The sequence below is a fragment of the Aethina tumida genome, chromosome 3 (assembly GCF_024364675.1).
Source record: "Aethina tumida isolate Nest 87 chromosome 3, icAetTumi1.1, whole genome shotgun sequence".
Taxonomy (NCBI): domain Eukaryota; kingdom Metazoa; phylum Arthropoda; class Insecta; order Coleoptera; family Nitidulidae; genus Aethina; species Aethina tumida.
The window spans coordinates 20688073-20707319 of record NC_065437.1 but is presented as its reverse complement, the minus strand read 5'-3'; the positions used below and the strand labels follow the sequence as shown (position 1 = coordinate 20707319).

The window sequence follows — 19247 nt, the reverse complement described above, 5'->3', positions numbered from 1 at the left end:
TTACTGCACTTTCAAACCGAACTCATTTATCATCATTTGAATAATTGGTTTGTTCTCTTGGGTAATCAATCAATAAATAGTATCAATTGAATATATTGATTACGTTTTATAGAATTATACTATTTTTACTACTAAATATGTATTATTATTAGGTGTATGTTCATTAGATAATATTCCAGTATAGGCAATATAATCTCACATGATAGAATGTGGCAAATAAACGCGTAATCAAGTAATGTTTAGAAAGCAATCAAACGTGGGGCGCGAGTTCTCGAAGTGCCAGTAACACCATTTATATATAACACCATTCGGCTTCAAAAGGGATTTTCAACTTCCAGTTATTAGGATTATACCAAATCGGAGACATTCCAATGTAAATTCCATTCCTGAAAGTGACTGTCTAAAACAAATACTTTTCCTAAGTGTAAACAATATACGTACAATATACTGTTAAAATGTTAGATATTTTAGCCATAACTCTTTTATTTAATATTAAGTGTTAATAATATTAATCTTTATTTATTGAATTTAGACGGACATAAATATAGAAACTATAATTTTGAAAGGGATAAAGATAAAGGAATGCAAATAATATAATTTTAAACTAAATTTGTGGCGAATGCGCCAGTTTGAAATGTGAAAAAGAAGATGTTATTAAAACAATTGAGTAGGTAGTTATATTGGTTTGCATAATTTGTAATGACAAAAATGACACTACCAATAAAAATACGTTAATATAAACATCGTTTATCTATTTATTACACGAAATATCAGTAACAATTGTTAAAAAATACATATGTGTTTAACTGCATAATTAATGTATGATAAATAGAACAATATAAATTATTGAGCTGTTTGCCGGTAATTATCTGTGTCCCAGTCATAACTGACGCTGATATCAATCCAAATCCGAATGCACGCTGACAAGTAATAAGCGTATTTATTGTAAACCATTACGCAATTTAATGATTGCGTAATAGATTACTAATTGTTTAATTACCGCGAAAATTAACAACCCATTAGTGCAATATTGTTGGCCAAGATCAATTGAAATACCGCGTCAACTAAATTAGCACCAAACGACATAATCATATTGCAAATTGATCCTTTATTTAATCGACACGGTGAATACGACGAAATTAGTGCTGCAATAGTATGGCAGTTGCAAACTCGAACTCTTGTTTTCCAGAACACTTGAATTCCAGCAAATCAAGTTCTACTAAAAACCAATGAATTGGCAAATTGTGTTAAACAAAAGTTAATTAATCTGTTTAAAACAAACATCAATTACTATGCAGTTATATAATGTATAAATTGTGTTTAATAATTAAATCAAACTAGTTCATAGAACCCTAAACGAATTTTAAGTCAAATTAATGATTCACAGTTTTTTTATTACTTTTTCGTTTATTGTGTAATTTTTGGTTTTGAATTTATTAATTGCTGTAAACTGTCACTTTTAAAAACCAACACGTGCTTGTTTACAAAAGTAAAATTAGCAACTTTGTATTTACATATTTATTATTAAATTTAAAAGGTTAATGAAGTACGAACACGATAAGCAGTATAAATAACAATGTAAATATAAACACTTTCTTATAAACGCTGATTATAAATAAAATATACGCAGAAACAGAGAAAAGTTAATAATACAACTAAATTATGTTTTTGTAATTCGCTGTGAACATCGATGTAACCGTAATTGCAATAATAACCAATATCTCCGAAACTCTTGTGTTGACATCAACACTGGTTAATGCGTATTGATAAATTCTACTTTAATTTAATATGTCCCGATTATACTAACCAATTCTGGATGACGAAGATAAATTGTACCAAAGGAATTATCAAAAGCCAAATTTCATTCATCACACCGCTGGTTTACTAATGACATAATAATTAAACCTCTACATTGTGTCGAATCCACTTATACCTAATTAGATGCATGTCATTTAGAAGTCAGCATATGTGTTGATTTCAGCATGGAAGGATAATTTTTAGCATTTAATATATTTACTTTGGTGACTAAGTGAAAGCGTTTGATGACCTCGTTAAAAAGAAGAATCACATCCGACGATTTATGTAATTGAATCATCTTCAACGCGGTTCCATGGTGTAATGGTTAGCACTCTGGACTTTGAATCCAGCGATCCGAGTTCAAATCTCGGTGGAACCTATCTTCTTTTGTAAAAATGATGCTTTTCATACATTGAATGATCTATTTTTGCTATATGACACTGGCAACTTACCTCAAGCACATCAAATGAAAATTTATTTATTTTTTTTAATAATATTAAGGTATAATTTTATGTATTAATACAGATTTTCAACCAAAACAATTAAGTTAACACGAAACTAATGTATTTCACGAAATATCATGGTTAATTTCATCGATTACCATCCAGAATAATTACTCGTATATTTTCAGGTATACTGAGAAGTAGAAATGTGTTTTGGACATGGGAGCAATTAACCTTAACCACGGAACATAATTTTGACATAACTTGTGTGGGTAGTAATTGCCGAAGTTCGCAGCACATTGTTTGTACCATCTTTATGTGCGGAATATTAATTACTTACACTAATTCTTGTAATTACACATTTGTTTGATTTAAGCATCCTATTTATGATACTGTAGGTGCTCTTAAATGGTGCATTTTCACCCTATACGTCTCACTTATTAAATAAGGAAGTAGTGCTCGAGAATTAACTTTAATAGGACCAACCCAGATGTTCAACATAACATAAAGGATCGGACACATCTTGTTGTATGCAATCACTTGGCTGCACGTAATAGTTTTTTGCTACTTCTTGCACGTTTCGTATGGATTTTTAAGTCGAACTTGGATCGCACAGGCTCCACAGATTTACGTTGCAGCTGTGCAATACGAACTAGAGATAACAGACACTTTGTACTAATGATTGTATGGCTGTATTCGAAGTCCTGGACTGATAAAAGCAGGTTCCGACATAATGCTTGGTCTCCAGGCGTCAATATTCCTTGGGGCATTCGCAACTATCGCTTAACTTTATATAAATTGGTTTCCAAAATCTTATTTATCGTTGAAAATTATCGGAAATTGATTTAACAACAGGCCCATTAGCTCAGTTGGTTAGAGCGTCGTGCTAATAACGCGAAGGTCGCGGGTTCGATCCCCTCATGGGCCACACTTTTTGTTTTTAATTTATATTTGGTACTTGTTTTTAAGTCTGTCTATGTTATGTGAACAAATAAATATTACATTCATATAATATTTATTTATTAAATGTTTAGCAAATACTGTTTATTTTAATTTAAATTAACTTCGATGTATCTCTATTTAAATTTGTTGCTTTCATCTCTCGAATTTCGTTCCCATTCCCCCAATCAAATATGTTCCGAAAACTAAAGAAAAAAAAACAAAATAAATTAATGTTAAATTTAAAAAATATGGTAACTAATATAAATTTATAAAAAAAAATTTAAATGAGTTTATAACATTTTTAACAAGGTTCCATGGTGTAATGGTTAGCACTCTGGACTTTGAATCCAGCGATCCGAGTTCAAATCTCGGTGGAACCTTCTCAAACTTTTTAACGGTTAAAAGTTTTATTAATGGATTTGCATACGTTGGCTTTTCGATAAAAATATGAATGTATAATGTCCTTTCCTTGGATAAAACAAATATAACTGTTCAAAAAAAAATTGAAAATAGTTCGTAACTTATATTTATGTTGGAGAGAATGACAAGAAATAAAATAAGCGGCACATGGATTATCCATATAAGGTAGTCCGCTCGGCAGATATTGAGAGGAGGATATGAATACCTCAACTAGAGATTATGTAGCACCACCGCTGTGACAAATTATTAAAATATTTTGCACGTTATAGGGTTACCCCAATATCTCTGTTATTCTATGGCTCAATATGCGTAATACCTATTTTATTCAAAACATTTCCTGCCTTCTCTGGTTAATTAATTATGATTACTTTTCTCTAATCCCCCTTAGAAATTACCTGTATATTTCCTATATTTCAATTATTAATTTATTGTTTCAACTACACTAATAAATAAACACAAATACACATATAACCACAATAAATATTCTTTCTTGTTGTAAACCACTGAATATTCTGAGAATGTACAATACCCCTTCAAATTTAACTAAACAAATGGTGATCTAGTTCTAGTTTGTGAATAATGAGACTTTTCTAATACGAAAGAGTCAACCAAGTTTAAACAACATGTTTGACGGTATTAGAATGAAAGTGGCATAGGCCGTTTTCTATTTCGTACATGTCCATAAGTTGTAATTTTAAATATATTAATTGTCGTACATGGACTATGTTAGGTTCTTTAAATTATATAATATATGAACATCTATAAATAAGTACTTGTCAGCCCTCAATATCCTAAATGAGGGAGTCATGCCCAAAATTTTTTGAAACGTTAATGGGTGTCTAAAGTAATACCTCATTGATCTTTTTACCCATACATGACTAAGGAGATGTTTTTCAGTCTCCGTGGCCTTAATATCTGTCATAAGTTCCAGGTAAATTGTGATATTCTACCTCGTTTAAAGCAGATAATGACTTGTTGAAGAACAAGAAACTAAATATTTTATTAATCTTTCAGAATATAAATATTAAGCAATTCCGATTTTTTTTCCAATCCAATTTGAATAACTTGTTTCCGTGGTGTAGTGGTTATCACATCCGCCTAACACGCGGAAGGTCCCCGGTTCGATCCCGGGCGGAAACATAACTTTTTGTGAATCTTTTTATAATCGTAAGATGAATCCACCTTGACATGTTCACTGCGTTCTTTGAGAGATTGAGCCGGACATAAACTACAGTCACAAATAACACCTGACCAACACAGAAAAAATAAATACATTTGCGTAACACTAAAACAGTATACACAACTCACAGACTGGACCCTGCCGAAATATGTAGCTTAATAAAATCCTTTCCGAACAACAAATGCCCTGGTCCAGACACCATAGAAAACATCCTAATTAAAAACTTCCCTAACAAAACCATAATACAAATAGTATAACATAATGAACGCTATAATTAAACTTCAACACCTCCCCAACCAATGGAAATCCGCAATTATTATCGCCATCCTAAAACCTGGCAAAGATCCAAAAGTTCCTCACTCCTACAGACCTATCGCCCTATCCAAGCTGAAAATAACACCTCCAGATGATACTTCCCTTCAGGTGGTTAGAGTCGTGGGGGAAGCAAGGGAAGGTTTCTCTGAATACATGGCCAAGCTGATCGGCACATACCTGGTCGTTAGGACTTTCCAAGTCAGAATAGATGGCACCCTGCCTAACCCACAGCAAATAGAATAAAGTTCCTCAAGGCACTGTCCTAGCCCCGCAATTATACTCCCTGTACACCTCTGACGTCCCTACGCTTCCCAAAACCTTTCATTCGCAAGTAGCCGCCAAACAGATGAAAATGAGTAGCTCACCAAATTCTACGACAGGTGAAAAATAAAAATTAATCCAAATAAACACAACAAACACAATTCCAAAGTCCACTGTCTCAACCATATTGAAAACGAAATGCCCTTATAAATGCTTCGCTCATATAAGGAGAGCCTGGGACCCTTGTTATTTCCTAAATCATTATTGTCACTCAGAGATGCCACAATACCGGCAAGGTAACCACCTCCCCAATAAAGATGATTTGAAAATATGTATAGACACGTGCCACAGAAATCAAATTCTATTATTTTTGGAGGTGGGTTAACAGGTACTAAAATAATATAGGGGGGGAGATCGTTTTAAGGACCTACCTACTGAAGTACCCACTATGCGACTTCATAAAATATCGCAAGTAATCGAGTTAAAGAACCTTCTAAACCTTAAGTTTATTGGAGGGAAGATGTGCTATCTTTGTATACAGTTATCTTTTATAACAAAAACAAAAATTTCATCCCTTTAACAACGTTTTTTATAAGGTAGCGTGGCCGAGCGGTCTAAGGCGCTGGTTTAAGGCACCAGTCTCTTCGGAGGCGTGGGTTCGAATCCCACCGCTGCCACAATCTTTTTGTTAAAATGAATTTGGCAACATATACATAAAAATACTATGTGATATTTGGTTATTGAATCCAGTAACATAGTTCCACATCATCATCAAACTATTTAATTAAACTTAAAATCAATAACTAAAATAAACGTAGTGCCAACATTTGATTAAAAAGGCACATTTATACTTACACTTTTTCATTTCAATATATTCTGATATGAAATTTCAAATATAAAACAAGTATTTTCATACACCAGGAAAATAATTTTATTATTATTAGTCTGTAAAATCCATGTGAGAAATTTAACAACGACACTTCCATTTCCATTCGTGCATGTTCACCACTTTTTTACAGTCTTTCATATTACATATTTTTCGCAAAAAAGGTTTAGACGTTTTCACGTGCAATTACATGAATACTTTAATACCGCCACTAATTCAAATCGGTTAAACCGGATTTTATTACCACCCGGAGCATTCTTTATGCCCACTGTAGCGAAAGACAGAATATGTATGAACTTTATGTAGTACTCCTTCGTGAAACAGCCGCAAATAAAACGGCAAAGCTCCCTTGGGTTGTGTACAAATGCCGGAAAATATTTATTTCTTATTCAAAGACATCTCGAATACAAAGTGAAAATGATAAATTCGACTTTATAAGCGCGCGCAAAGATGATTTTATTCAGATAGGTAAATTTAATATTAGACTAAATTGGGAACCGGTTTGAATAATTCTTCAGATTCCGGAAATTGTTCTACGGCTGTCGAAATTTAAAGGAGGCTCTTTACACAAATTTTACGTAACAAAATGAAATAATAAATGCTAATTTAATTAAAATTTATGTAAATGGGATACTCTTGTTTGTTGAAATGGGTAAAATATAATCACGGCAAATTTTATTTCGGGTCATGATACTTTATAATTGAGATAAACTGTACAAATTAAAATAATCATTTAATTGTATAAAGATATGTGCACATATAAACGCTTAATGATATATACTCACTGACAAAGAAATTGGAACACCAAGAAGGGAAAGTTCAAATTTAAAATTCTTTTGGTAAAACAAAGATGTTATAGCAAGGAATAAACGATTAAAATTTGGTAATGTTTGGTATCGATTTTCTCACGTAAACTTATTTTTTTCCACAATTCAAATAAATTTTGTTATACGCTTTTTTATTTTTTTGAGGAAACCCATGTGAATCTGAGACTTTTTTAAATTTGAAACTTGAGTACTAATAAACCGGGTGGATGTACTAATTTCAACATTAGTGTATTTGCCCCACAGAATGATTAAATTTTTATAACAGATATATTTTTAAATGGTTATTATTTGAGATATATGAATATTTCAGATTAAAAAAATTACCTTGTGTATTTAAGCTTTTCATTTTCATCCATCAATTTAAAAATCAATTTAGAAACACCGTTGAAACATCGCAAAAAATAATGGTAAATTTGATATTAGATACGAGATACAAAAATTATGCAGTTTATGTCACTCGGAATATTATCCAAATTAAATTCAAGCGAGAGGTTTCATAACCGTCATCCGTATCACCTCGATTATTAAATATGGTAAAACGCTTTCCCTGATCTTCCCGTGCTTAAATTGGAGACTGGTCTACTAAGTGTCCACTATGTAATTAAATTTCCATAAAGCAGATTACTTTATAATTACACGCCAACGATTAGTGATTATAAATTATTACAGAGGTAGTAACTTTGATACTTTTAAGAATATTACTATTTGTAGATAAATATAAAGTGAATGACATAATTAATCTTTTGTGATTTTTGACTTTTACTAATTTTATTTAAATAAGATTAACAGACTCCCATTATTAAAAACCGGGAGATTATAATGGCTGATCAACAGAATATAAAAATATTGAAGCCAAGGAAAAATTAAGATAATGTACACATTGGGTATCGGTTGGTATTGATTGTGTTAAATTCTCCGAACCACCTGTGATATCCTATAAGTTCTTATAAAGGAACGGGAAGCTTAAATATTATTCCTTCCAATTTCCCTACTGCCTTAAAGTGACATCAATCATGGACGTGACGAAGATTTATGACTATTTATAGAAAATTCGATGGAATAGACATACCCAGGAATAACACGAAATAAATGAACTAAGCCTTTTTTAATACACCTCGCATTTAATAATAAATTTTATGACACATAAAATTGAACGTTCGGAAAATTTCAACTCTTAACATGTATCGTTGATTTATCAAAGACATAAAATTGTGTGGGTGTTGATAAGTGATATCTACAAATAACAAAGCAGGTCTGTGAAGGAAACTAATCCGACCGTAACAGAATTCAACCCAACAAAACGTCACATTTCTTTCCAATTATTACGTTAGACGTTCCTAAAAAGCATTGTGTCACTTAAAAAATATAAAGTACAAATAGAGAGGGAGATCCCAAAACGGAATATATCTGTAAGTGGATTCATTTGTTGTGCTTATCGTCCACATTTCAGTAAAGTGGTTACAATGTAGAGCCTGTTTTCTCCCTTATTTCATCCAGGTATTCCTTATCGTTTTTATCAAAACGAGACTCGATATAAAGTCGACGACAAGCAAACAATTTAGTCCTCAGCTGCGAGGGAAAGGAGAGAAATAACAAAAACTCGGAGAAGTTTTTGACATCGTAGATTTTACTTTATTTTATTGGCGCGCTAATTTTATAAATTAACAGTAGTTAGAACAATTTTATTTTTCGTTACTGAGATACTTTAAACGAACAGTCACTAATTCGATGCATTGAATTCTAGATTACAATAAAAAGGAATTTAGTGAAATGGCTTACAACTGTTGCCGTAGTCCCGTTAAGGGCGTTTTAAAATGTCAATTTGGCCTAATATCTGGAAAGTATGGTAACAATCATAGGGAACAATGCTTATAACGAGTCAGATAGTAAGAAAAAAGAATTTGTTAAAATGCGTAATGCTCTGAGTTGAAAACTTACGTGATTAAAAGCTTTGGGCAACTTAATTTACTTATGTTTATATTATGTACTCAAAAATGACTGCCACATCAAAAAATATAATTATAAATGTCAACTACAACATTTTTATGTTAATTTTTAAATATAATCAAGAGTAATAAAGGATAAAGTTTCAAATAGATACATGGAACAAAAATAAACAACAGCTAGAAGTTTGAGACGTCTTAATATGGTAACATAACGCCTGTTTTCTACACACCCTGTGAAGGTTTTTAAACAAGTGAAGGATTATTCGACAAACAACTATCGACACATACAAAACAAACATATAATAATTATTTTAATGGCTTCTCGGTTGTTATAAAATTAATATTAAAAGCCATTAAATTCAAATTTATATTTTAATTAATATTATAGTAGAATATTATTATTTTAATAAATCAGAGCACTAATAGAAATGAACTAAACAAATTAAATACTCACTAAAATATATTAATTTACTCTGAATAACATTCAAACAATTTTTGTTTGGAAGTATTTGGTTAGTTAAGAATTTCTGACAAATTTACGTCGCAACTATTCCAGACGAAGTATATTTTGTTAGTTCAATTCAGTCGGATTTTCGACCCAATTTTCAGTAAATAGATTGTTAAGTCTAAGTTTAAGTTTAGGTTTATGTAGGCTTCCAAGGCGTCAATAGTTGCTGGTTTCTTGATGTAGACTAAAGATTTAACATAACCCCACAGCTTTAATTACATGATCGTGGTGACCAATTAACAATTCCTTTCATGGAAAGCACCTCCGAATTCAAGTGCTCTATAAGTTTGGTGCACACAACACGTTTTGCAGACGTTATTGAAATGTTCAACGTAATGATTTGTCAGACCATACTAAATAATTTTAACATTTCGTTTAACTAAGCCTATCTCGAATCCACACATATGATTTTGGATTTATAAAATTAAATTTGAGTATTATAGGCATTAAAAAGTATTTGTTTAAATTTTAATAAAATTTTGATTGGAATTGAATGAAATTTTTGTTTATCATACACTATATTAATTAATTTGAAAATATTCAGGATTCTTGAAACTAACCAAATGGTCAATTTTTTACGTCCTCTTCGAAGTTAAACCTTTTATTACGCAAAAAAATAATAGTAACAAAAATAAATAATATGTACATATGAAGAAATATTAGTACTTCATGGAGGATTAGACACAGTATGTAAATTTTTTATGTCCTTAAACACACTCATCAAAATATGTGTGCACTTTTTTTAAGTACTATTCCATCAGATTTACCAAACCCAATGTCCAGACAATTGAAAATTGTCGTTATTGTCGCTCAATCAATAAAAGGCACCGCATGTAAAGAGAGAATTGCCAATTGCCAAAGGCCTAATTTTGTTATCCTCGCTTAATTTATGTGGAATCCATTTGACCACCTTTTTGTTAAAATACATTGTACGGAGACTCTTTCTGATTGACGATTCATCGCAATTTAGTTACAAGATATTCCTTAATTTCTTCGTTGGTACAAGTTTCAGGACAACCTTGGCGTTATTCATCTTCAATGCATTCATTGCCACTGACTAAATCATAACCATGTGACGTCATTACTTAGAGCTTCTCCTACTACCACATTATAAATGCGTCGTGCCGCTGATGAATCTTATAATGTAATAATGTAATTACTCACTTTTCAGTACATAGTATAAAACAAGTATTGTTAAAACAAGAACAAAGTGTTAGTTAAGCAACTTAGGTTAAATTAAATATTTCCAATTAACTGTCCCCGTATACAAATACGTGTGAGACGGCCCCACAAAAACGTTTATAATCCTCCGGTCACATATCGAAGTTCGAAATCATAATAAACTTTCGAATTAATTTTGGTTCGGTCGAGTGGTGGCACATAGAAGTGAAATGGCTGCAGAACTCGGGGCACATAAATATTGTCAGCGTAGGTGTTTACAGTTGAGCTTTAGTGGAAAATCCAGGCGTAGGTTATACCCTCTCGTATACGTTGTGAGCGACAACCACCTCTTACGTTTTCACCGATTCATGTTTATTTTGGCCTTGTCGGTTTCCGAATTTTCCCCAATTTGTCCGCACGGTTTCGCTTTAATTTATCTGAGTGCTATTTCTTTCATCGAGTGCAGCATTAATTACCGGGCACTAATTGCCATTCAGTCTTCGATAGTTTTCCGAAACGAGATGGAGAAATTGATTGGTTAATCGGGCGACGCCAACACTGCAGATTGCTTTCTCGACTTAATGGGGGTTGATAATAACCAAAACCATTCAGTAGAAATTAAATCCAATATTTTACATTTTTTTCCCGGTAATTTTACTATTCAATATTATGGAGATGTTTGCAAATTTAAATCATCTAATGCAATGCAATAGGTTGTAACTATTAGTGTAGTTCAGAGAGCATCGGAGGCAATTTCGTGATTGCAATATACAATTAGTGGTTAGTGAATATTTGAAACTTCCGATTCGATTATAATCGGATATTATAAATAATGTATGCTTATTGAAACAGTGATTTGAATTTATTGAAATTAATAGTTTTAAATTTATACACATAATTTGAAAAAAATATTCAAATAAATTATTTAATAGTACCTTAAAATTCAAGAGATACAAGGGAACATCAAAATTAAATTGAAATTACAAGGAGATCGTTTCAAAATCCTACCTATAGGTAGAATATAGGTTAATTCCGTAAGTTATGGAATTACGAGAACATAGTATATTCCCTTAATTCCATAAGTTTGTTTTTACTGGACCAGACCCATTCAATATCACTTAGTAATTTATAGTTTATGTTAGGAATTATTCCCGAAGTTTAGTTGAGCCGTCAGTGTCCTGGAGTAAATGGAGGATAATCCCGTCAACAATACAAGCGGCTGTAGTTGCCAAAACTCCATAGTGGAGCATACAACATCCATCCAGACCGATGAATTTATGGGGGACAACTGATGTCAGTCGAGAAAATAGTCGACTGTCATCTTAGTGAGATTGATGGGCTGGTCAAGTGCCTTTAATCTGACGCTAATTGAAACCCACAATTCCCTCACCGATCCATCCACGTTTGATTTCACGGCTTAACGTAATGCACATGGAACAAGTGTCTTCCTCATCCATATCACTCGAATTTAGTAAATTTTATTGACACCGAGAATGGCAAAAATTGTTGTAAAATTCAAAATGTTGACTCACCGGATAAAAATAAATCTTGAAGGGCCTGTACAGCTTGACAGAGGATTGCCCATGTTTCGGGTTCTAGAAGACCCGAAGGACGTGCCGTCAGGAGATCCCCCAAAGATGGTCCCTCATGATTCCTTGACTCGTTGATTTTATTTTGGGACATGCTGGAAATAAAATAAACGCTTGTCACAATATTACTTATGCAAAAGTAAAACTATTTGTGATAGTTTATTGAACAAGTGCGTAATAACGGCTATTGTTCATGACATCTATGCTATGTGGGCCATAGCCATTTGTAAAAGTAACTTATATATCATATATAATAAAAAGGTATTAAATAATGTATGCAAAATAAATATGAATGGCAGTTAATACTTCAGTTATATTGTTTAACCTCTGTCGATACATTGTTTTATACAATGACAATTTTGAATTTACTCACATTATTTGATATTGATTAAAGTTAGCAACTTTTATTATTAATAAAATTACAGGTGCAATGAAGTAAATGGAAATATGACGTAAATCCAAATAGAACAAATAAAGTTGTTTTAATGGGCTGCGACAATTGGAAATACTTGTAATTTAATTCTAATTTATAAATTGACAAATTTTAATATATTTTCAATGCTTGCTGTCATATCTATTATAATTTACTTTATTTATTATGCATATACATTATGTGGTACAAAAGAGTAACTGTTCTTTAAAAATATGATTTTAAAAGTAGCTAAATACGAATGCGTACTTATAACCCCTTTGTTCCATTGTTATGAAAACAATGCGAAAAGCAGATTAATATGAAAAATTAAGAAACGTTGCCTTCATAAATACTTGAAGTGACCATTTTAGAACAAAAACGTTTCATTTTAAAAATCCTATTATATATTACGGTAAGATTTATCGGTTTAAATTTGTTTTGTACAACGTTGCTTGAAACTTCCAGCAACTTACAGGTTGCAATGTTAAATAAATAAATTTTGTATCAAAAATATCGACTAGTAATTATTAACATGATTTGAAGTTAGAACCAAATAGGATTACCTCAATTAAAGACTGTATCATGTATCAAAATTTTAATGACGACTCGTTAATTTGAATTCATTAATTATTTTCTTCTAACTCACCAGTGTAAAATATGATCGGGTATATACATGTTTCCAACTCGTATCACTCAGCACAACTGATTTTCGTCTGCACATTGTAAACAGAGCTGAAATGTTGTAGGTAGATTCTTTTTATGAAAGGCAATACAATACCTAGTTTACGAATATTGGCGGCCCAACAATAATGCAACATGTGCTCCATATTTCTCGGAAATGCCTCTTTTACCCAGAACTTTTTCATTCTCCGTCAACCAGACCTAATTGTTGGTCTGTGTGCCATGTAGGTTACGCAGTTACACAATTCGCAGTCTACAATTAAAAAATTTATTTGTGCCTTGGGATTTTGCCTTAAACCGTTCCTTTACAGATTTATAATCTGGCATTAATGTAATTGAATTTTTTGTCTTTGCCCCGGGGATAGATTAACAGAACAAAAAGCACGAAAGAAATAATGCGGGGGCGGGAAAGTGGGCTCCAACGAGAATCGAATTCGGATTCAAAGTTCAGAGTGTTAACCACTACACCATGAAACCTCCCTGATGATGATTTCGAATCAAAATCGTTGCAGTTAAATTAGGGAAGATCAATAGGTCAGCTAATCGCTCTGTGAATGTGTTTGTGCCGTTCGGAAACGCACGTGCCACGCCTGCGAAATTAAAAATACATCAGCAATATATTTTTAAATATGTGCTACGTACAATAATTTTATATCAAATAATTCTGATAAATATATTTGTGTGACAGTTGATGACGTTTACATGGTATTGTTTTACATTTCTAAAATTAAGAATACCCACGTTTGTTAATATCTTTAGAAATGCATACGTCATTGTTTTTAAAATTAGATCGTTAAATCGTACAGCAAGTCTAATGGTATTAAAATCAAATTTCACAAAAGCTGCTGCATTCAGTTCGTAAACAGGATTTGCGAATTTCACTGCTCATCTAACTGACGTTTATTTTAAACCTACAGTAAAAACATGCTCTTCTTCATACAGCATAATTTGTTTTGATGATATTTTGAATGGAGACCACAATTTATTCAAGTGTGAATTCATTTTTCAAATAAAACATTGAATTTGTGTTTCACTAATGTCTTCCTCTTGATTCCAATGGTTCTAAGGTAGGACAGGATATAGTTACAATATTTATGTTTGCTGTAAATCCTGTGAATAAAGTTAAATTTAGTTTGTGTTAAATTTACAGTTCAAGCACAACTAACTTCGAAAGACGAACACTACACCAAAGTATTCCCCTTTAAGGTTTTGACGTAAAACTATACCGAAGTAAATAGTTTAAACAATATTGGTCACATATATAAAAGTGTGTACCTTTCTGTTGTAGAAATTTAATATAAAAATGAACGTAACATCTACAACAATTAAAAATTGTAAACAAACTTTGAAAAGGAGATTTTTCCACTTAATTATTTGGATCAGAGTTTTAATTCCAAATATTTTAATATTAATTTTAGGCATATACAGAAATTTTACTCGTAAAAAGCTATGTTAATTAGACAACGAAATGATGCCCCTAATTACTCCACGAGCGACGTTTTCATTACGAGAGTGGTAAATTAGTCCCAACATCCATATTTTCTTGTCTGGCAATCTTCAATTTCATGGTACTCAAGAGACTCATACTTTTTCATTACAATTAAGGCTGTTAATGAAAATTTACTTCGATGATTTTTTCCAACGACGACATTCATGCTGATATATTAACCTGCAATCGATTGCAGGAATTTGGAAATAATTAAAATAATGGTCGATGAATCTAAAATTTATAGCGGAACTGCTCCAAACGTTATTATTGTGTGATTTATGAATATAGATTCTAGGATATAAAAGGTACACCTACTATGGAATATCGAATAATAAATTTCGAAATTCCCTTGCTCATATTATATATTTATATGTTTTGCTTTGAACAGAAAAAAATAGAATGCCTTTCTAAATTTTAATAAAAATATTTTATTTATTAAACGATTATGAATATGTAAATTCAGTTTAAAATTTCCTATTTTCCCAATAATTTAAAATTATGTTAACAAATTAATAAAACAGATCAAATATACAGTTTTAATTATTCTCTAAAATTCTAATATGATGTTCAGTATAATTAGTACAACAAAATAATAAGTACAATTTACTATATGTATATTACACTTTAATGTGACTATCGTTATATATAATTACATGAAATATGAATGAGATATTAGAATGTAATTTAAATTCGCCGATAAAATTCGATTTACATTCCATAAAATTCACATAAAATACGCAACGGTTGTACCAATAAAAGTCTGACATTTGGATCCACGTTTCATGAATATATTCGATGTTATTTTGTCTGTAGTATTAAATAATAGCTGGTTTGCCAAAATTAACTATAAAAAAGCAATAGACAAAGAATGCAAACATATGCTGGAATTCAAAATAATACAGTACATTCAACGATTACTTCGAATAGAGTTTCATTATAAGCAGGCTGACGTTGAGTAAAATGGTGGCCGAGGAAGAAAAGTGGGGAATAGGAGAAAAATAGCACTGGCAGTCATCTGTAAAGCTTGAAATTGAAAATCTCCGGGGTAATAAAACTGCCAAACAGTACTCTGTTCTAATAGAGTTTATCTTGTTAAGGGAAAATATTAAATTTAATGATAAAACTTCATATTCAATGCAGACGTTTATGCGTTTTAAATAAACATTTCGGGTAATATTTTATTTCAATTTATGAAATAACATACTGGGCTTTAAAATTAAAGTTAAAATACAAAGTTTTAATTCAGTATATACAAGTAATTGAGATAAAAATTTGTAATAATATTTAATAACAATGTAAAATATTTCTATTAAATGAGTAAAAAGGTAAAAGAATAGGTTCCACCGAGATTTGAACTCGGATCGCTGGATTCAAAGTCCAGAGTGCTAACCATTACACCATGGAACCTCCCTTAGAATGAAAAAGAGGTAAAATCGCGAAATGCATTTATTAAGTGCATACAGATAAATGAACGATGATCTTAGCAAATATGTTGTTTACAATTGCTATTTATAGAAATATATATAATTTATTAAAATATTATTGAGTTTAGATATATCACTAAATACCTAATTTATTGGTTGTTTCAATTTTCAATAAGGATGAATTCTTTAGCAATAGTTAAACCGAGAAAATATCTTTTTCACTTGATACAATTATACTTTAAATTGAGGTCAACGTTTTTGATAATTACCAAATCGATTTATCCTTTTTTTGTCACCGAAACTCAATTCCATTTACCTTTTAACAGGGATTTCCCGTGTAATGTGATTTCGTTTAAAAAACGAAGGACAAATTCGCAATTTTTTTCACAAAACCAAACAATTCTTTAATTCTAGATTAAAATTTATTTTGCTTTATATCAGGCATTGATAATTTCATCATTAGAAGAAAAAATAAATTATTTGATTTGATATTTTATAGAAAATATGATAATTAATCATTGATAAAGTCATACTTGTTTAGAAATGTATTAGCAAATATATATCTGACTGTAAATTCATATGCTAAAGTCATTTGAAGCGCCCGCACCATACTCATTAATTAATTATTAATAATTGAATATCAATTATAAATGAACACAATTTCACTAGGGGAAATAATATGTATATAAGTTATTAATTTTAATTCTAAAATTAGTACATGAAATTTGAAACAGCGTTTCTAAAAATTTTGTACTCTCAATATATTGTATTGTAATTATTTTTATTAATAGAACTTGCATCAAAATGATTAAAAAATATATGCCAACAATGTCTAATAAAAATCAATTGTTGGAATCAATATTTTGAATCAAATGATCGCTAATGTCGATTTTTGAGAAGGCGGTTCCAATTTTGGTAATTTTAATTAATAAAAAAATTAATTAAATAATTGTTTACTCATTATCGAATAAGCCTTTTGTTCTTGCCCTTTTTATATCGTCTTAATAGTTATGGGACTAGTACTGCATAATTAATAATAATTAAACTCATTGTACTTATTGTAATTTAATACAAAACTATATGAGCTTTTTTTTGTTTATGTTTAGTATGTTCTATTTATCATACGTATACGATAAATAATCTTGGCTTTGTAGTATATGCAATCCTTTGGTGGCAATACTTTTAAAATAAATTTTCACTTCTTTTTATTCTAAAACTTATGTGTTAAAGTTGCTTTACATTTTTAATAACATGAATTATTATTAATTATAATTTGTAGTGCAACAAAAAATCTGTGCCGTTCTCACGAGATAAATTAAAATATGTTTGGGTTAACTAAATTAAAAGAGTCAGTAAAAAATAATTAAAGTCAATCTTTTTAATTTGAAGTTACACATAGAGGAATGTTAATTAAAATGTTTCATGATATAATTAAACGTTTTAAGTATGTTATTCAGAAAATTTTAACTAACTTTGCCCACAAATATTTTGGTTAAAAAAGTTTCATTAAATATTATTTCTCTTAATCCCGTAAGTTTCATACATTATAAAAATTCAAATTGATATAAAACAATTAATTAATGTGTTTTAATAAGTATTATCTTGGATAATTTATAAAAAAGTATGGCCCATGAGGGGATCGAACCCGCGACCTTCGCGTTATTAGCACGACGCTCTAACCAACTGAGCTAATGGGCCTGATAAATTCAAAATTTTTCATAAATAACTCGAAATTTTTGGCCAATGATATATTAGATCAGCAATATCTCAAAAATCTCCTGGCTACTGATACAAGACCGTTCAGACGGGTAACCAAAAGAGGGCACTTTTCAACTCGATTTACCATAAAATCGAGATCTTCAATGGAACACAGGTAATGTGATAACATGCTCAATAGGTCTTTTAATTCTCTTAACTATTTTATAAAAAATGTTAAGTTTCTCTTATTTTCATAAAATACACATTTGATATATACCCATAATATTACGTATTACTATATCTTCAAAAATAATGGAGACATAAAAATTAAATTAGTTACATTTGAGTGGGCCGCAAAACGTTCTATAAAATCCCTTTTGTGTCTTGGAAAATTTGTAATTCATGCAAAATTTATGTTTTACACGCCGAGGTGCAGACGTTGTTTTTCGGTTCGTTACACCGCCAAACAACTAAACTAACAATAAGCGGCGTTTCATTTTTCCTAGCCAACTAGTAGTATTATAAAATGATAAGCGAACACAGAAAAAAGTAATTGAGCTTACCGTCCCGCGCAAACAGAACGTAATGGAGCAAAAGGCACTCCCGGAGTTCACAACCTAAACTCAGATTAAGATTAATGGAGTATGCGGAAAGGAATGGAACCGGGTTTGTTTTCGGTTGGAGAATGCAGTTCGAATAAAATTTCTTAAACAAGAACAATTAGGGGAGATTTATGCGATCGTTATCAATAAAATTTTTAAAGGAGTTAATTAAAACTATACACGTAGCTGCAGACTAGTTTTTACATAAGGTTGAAAAAGATTTTATAATTTTTATGAGTTTCTATCATCTGAACTATATCAATATAATTAATTATTAATATTCCCAACGGGGGCGTAGCTCAGATGGTAGAGCGCTCGCTTAGCATGCGAGAGGTACCGGGATCGATACCCGGCGCCTCCAGTTTATTTTTATTTTATAAAATTTAAAATATATAACTAGTATTAGTATTTTTTGAGTAACCTTTAATATGTACAATTGATAATTAAAAGATACAACCAAAATATATGAGTATATCATCCAATTTTTCACAAACTACCATCATAATCTTTGCCACACACTCAAAATCATATATATCATATATCATCATAAAATCACCCACTAGATTACGTAACACTATACCAACAACATAAAATCTTCCCGAACTCACTGGATCATCCAACAACTGGACTACTCCGGACATCACTCGGTAATCCACCTCCTCAACA

General features: G+C 31.0%; 1 protein-coding gene and 8 non-coding genes across 14 annotated transcripts in view; 6 read left to right on the top strand and 3 right to left on the bottom strand.

Annotated features, from left to right (window-relative positions):
- The window catches only part of LOC109607399 (tyrosine-protein phosphatase non-receptor type 13), an 88771-nt gene that overhangs the window by 18941 nt on the left and 50583 nt on the right, over positions 1 to 19247 (bottom strand). For 3 of the 6 annotated variants that reach the window (XM_049964400.1, XM_049964398.1, XM_049964399.1), the window contains one exon: positions 12219 to 12370. In XM_049964400.1, the coding sequence (XP_049820357.1) occupies positions 12219 to 12369 (151 nt within the window). In that variant the 5' untranslated portion in view covers position 12370. Of the gene's footprint in view, positions 1 to 12218; positions 12371 to 13333; positions 13420 to 13465; positions 13958 to 19247 lie in introns of those variants that run through there. The other 3 variants (XM_049964395.1, XM_049964397.1, XM_049964396.1) reach the window with 3 other exon arrangements.
- Trnaq-uug (transfer RNA glutamine (anticodon UUG)) lies at positions 2105 to 2176 on the top strand. Its single transcript has one exon. It is a non-coding gene; the product is annotated as a tRNA-Gln (tRNA).
- On the top strand, positions 3095 to 3168 carry Trnai-aau (transfer RNA isoleucine (anticodon AAU)). The gene has a single exon. It is a non-coding gene; the product is annotated as a tRNA-Ile (tRNA).
- On the top strand, positions 3491 to 3562 carry Trnaq-uug (transfer RNA glutamine (anticodon UUG)). Its single transcript has one exon. It is a non-coding gene; the product is annotated as a tRNA-Gln (tRNA).
- Positions 4670 to 4742, top strand: Trnav-aac (transfer RNA valine (anticodon AAC)). The gene has a single exon. It is a non-coding gene; the product is annotated as a tRNA-Val (tRNA).
- Positions 5954 to 6035, top strand: Trnal-aag (transfer RNA leucine (anticodon AAG)). Its single transcript has one exon. It is a non-coding gene; the product is annotated as a tRNA-Leu (tRNA).
- Trnaq-uug (transfer RNA glutamine (anticodon UUG)) lies at positions 16193 to 16264 on the bottom strand. Its single transcript has one exon. It is a non-coding gene; the product is annotated as a tRNA-Gln (tRNA).
- On the bottom strand, positions 17906 to 17979 carry Trnai-aau (transfer RNA isoleucine (anticodon AAU)). The gene has a single exon. It is a non-coding gene; the product is annotated as a tRNA-Ile (tRNA).
- On the top strand, positions 18870 to 18942 carry Trnaa-agc (transfer RNA alanine (anticodon AGC)). The gene has a single exon. It is a non-coding gene; the product is annotated as a tRNA-Ala (tRNA).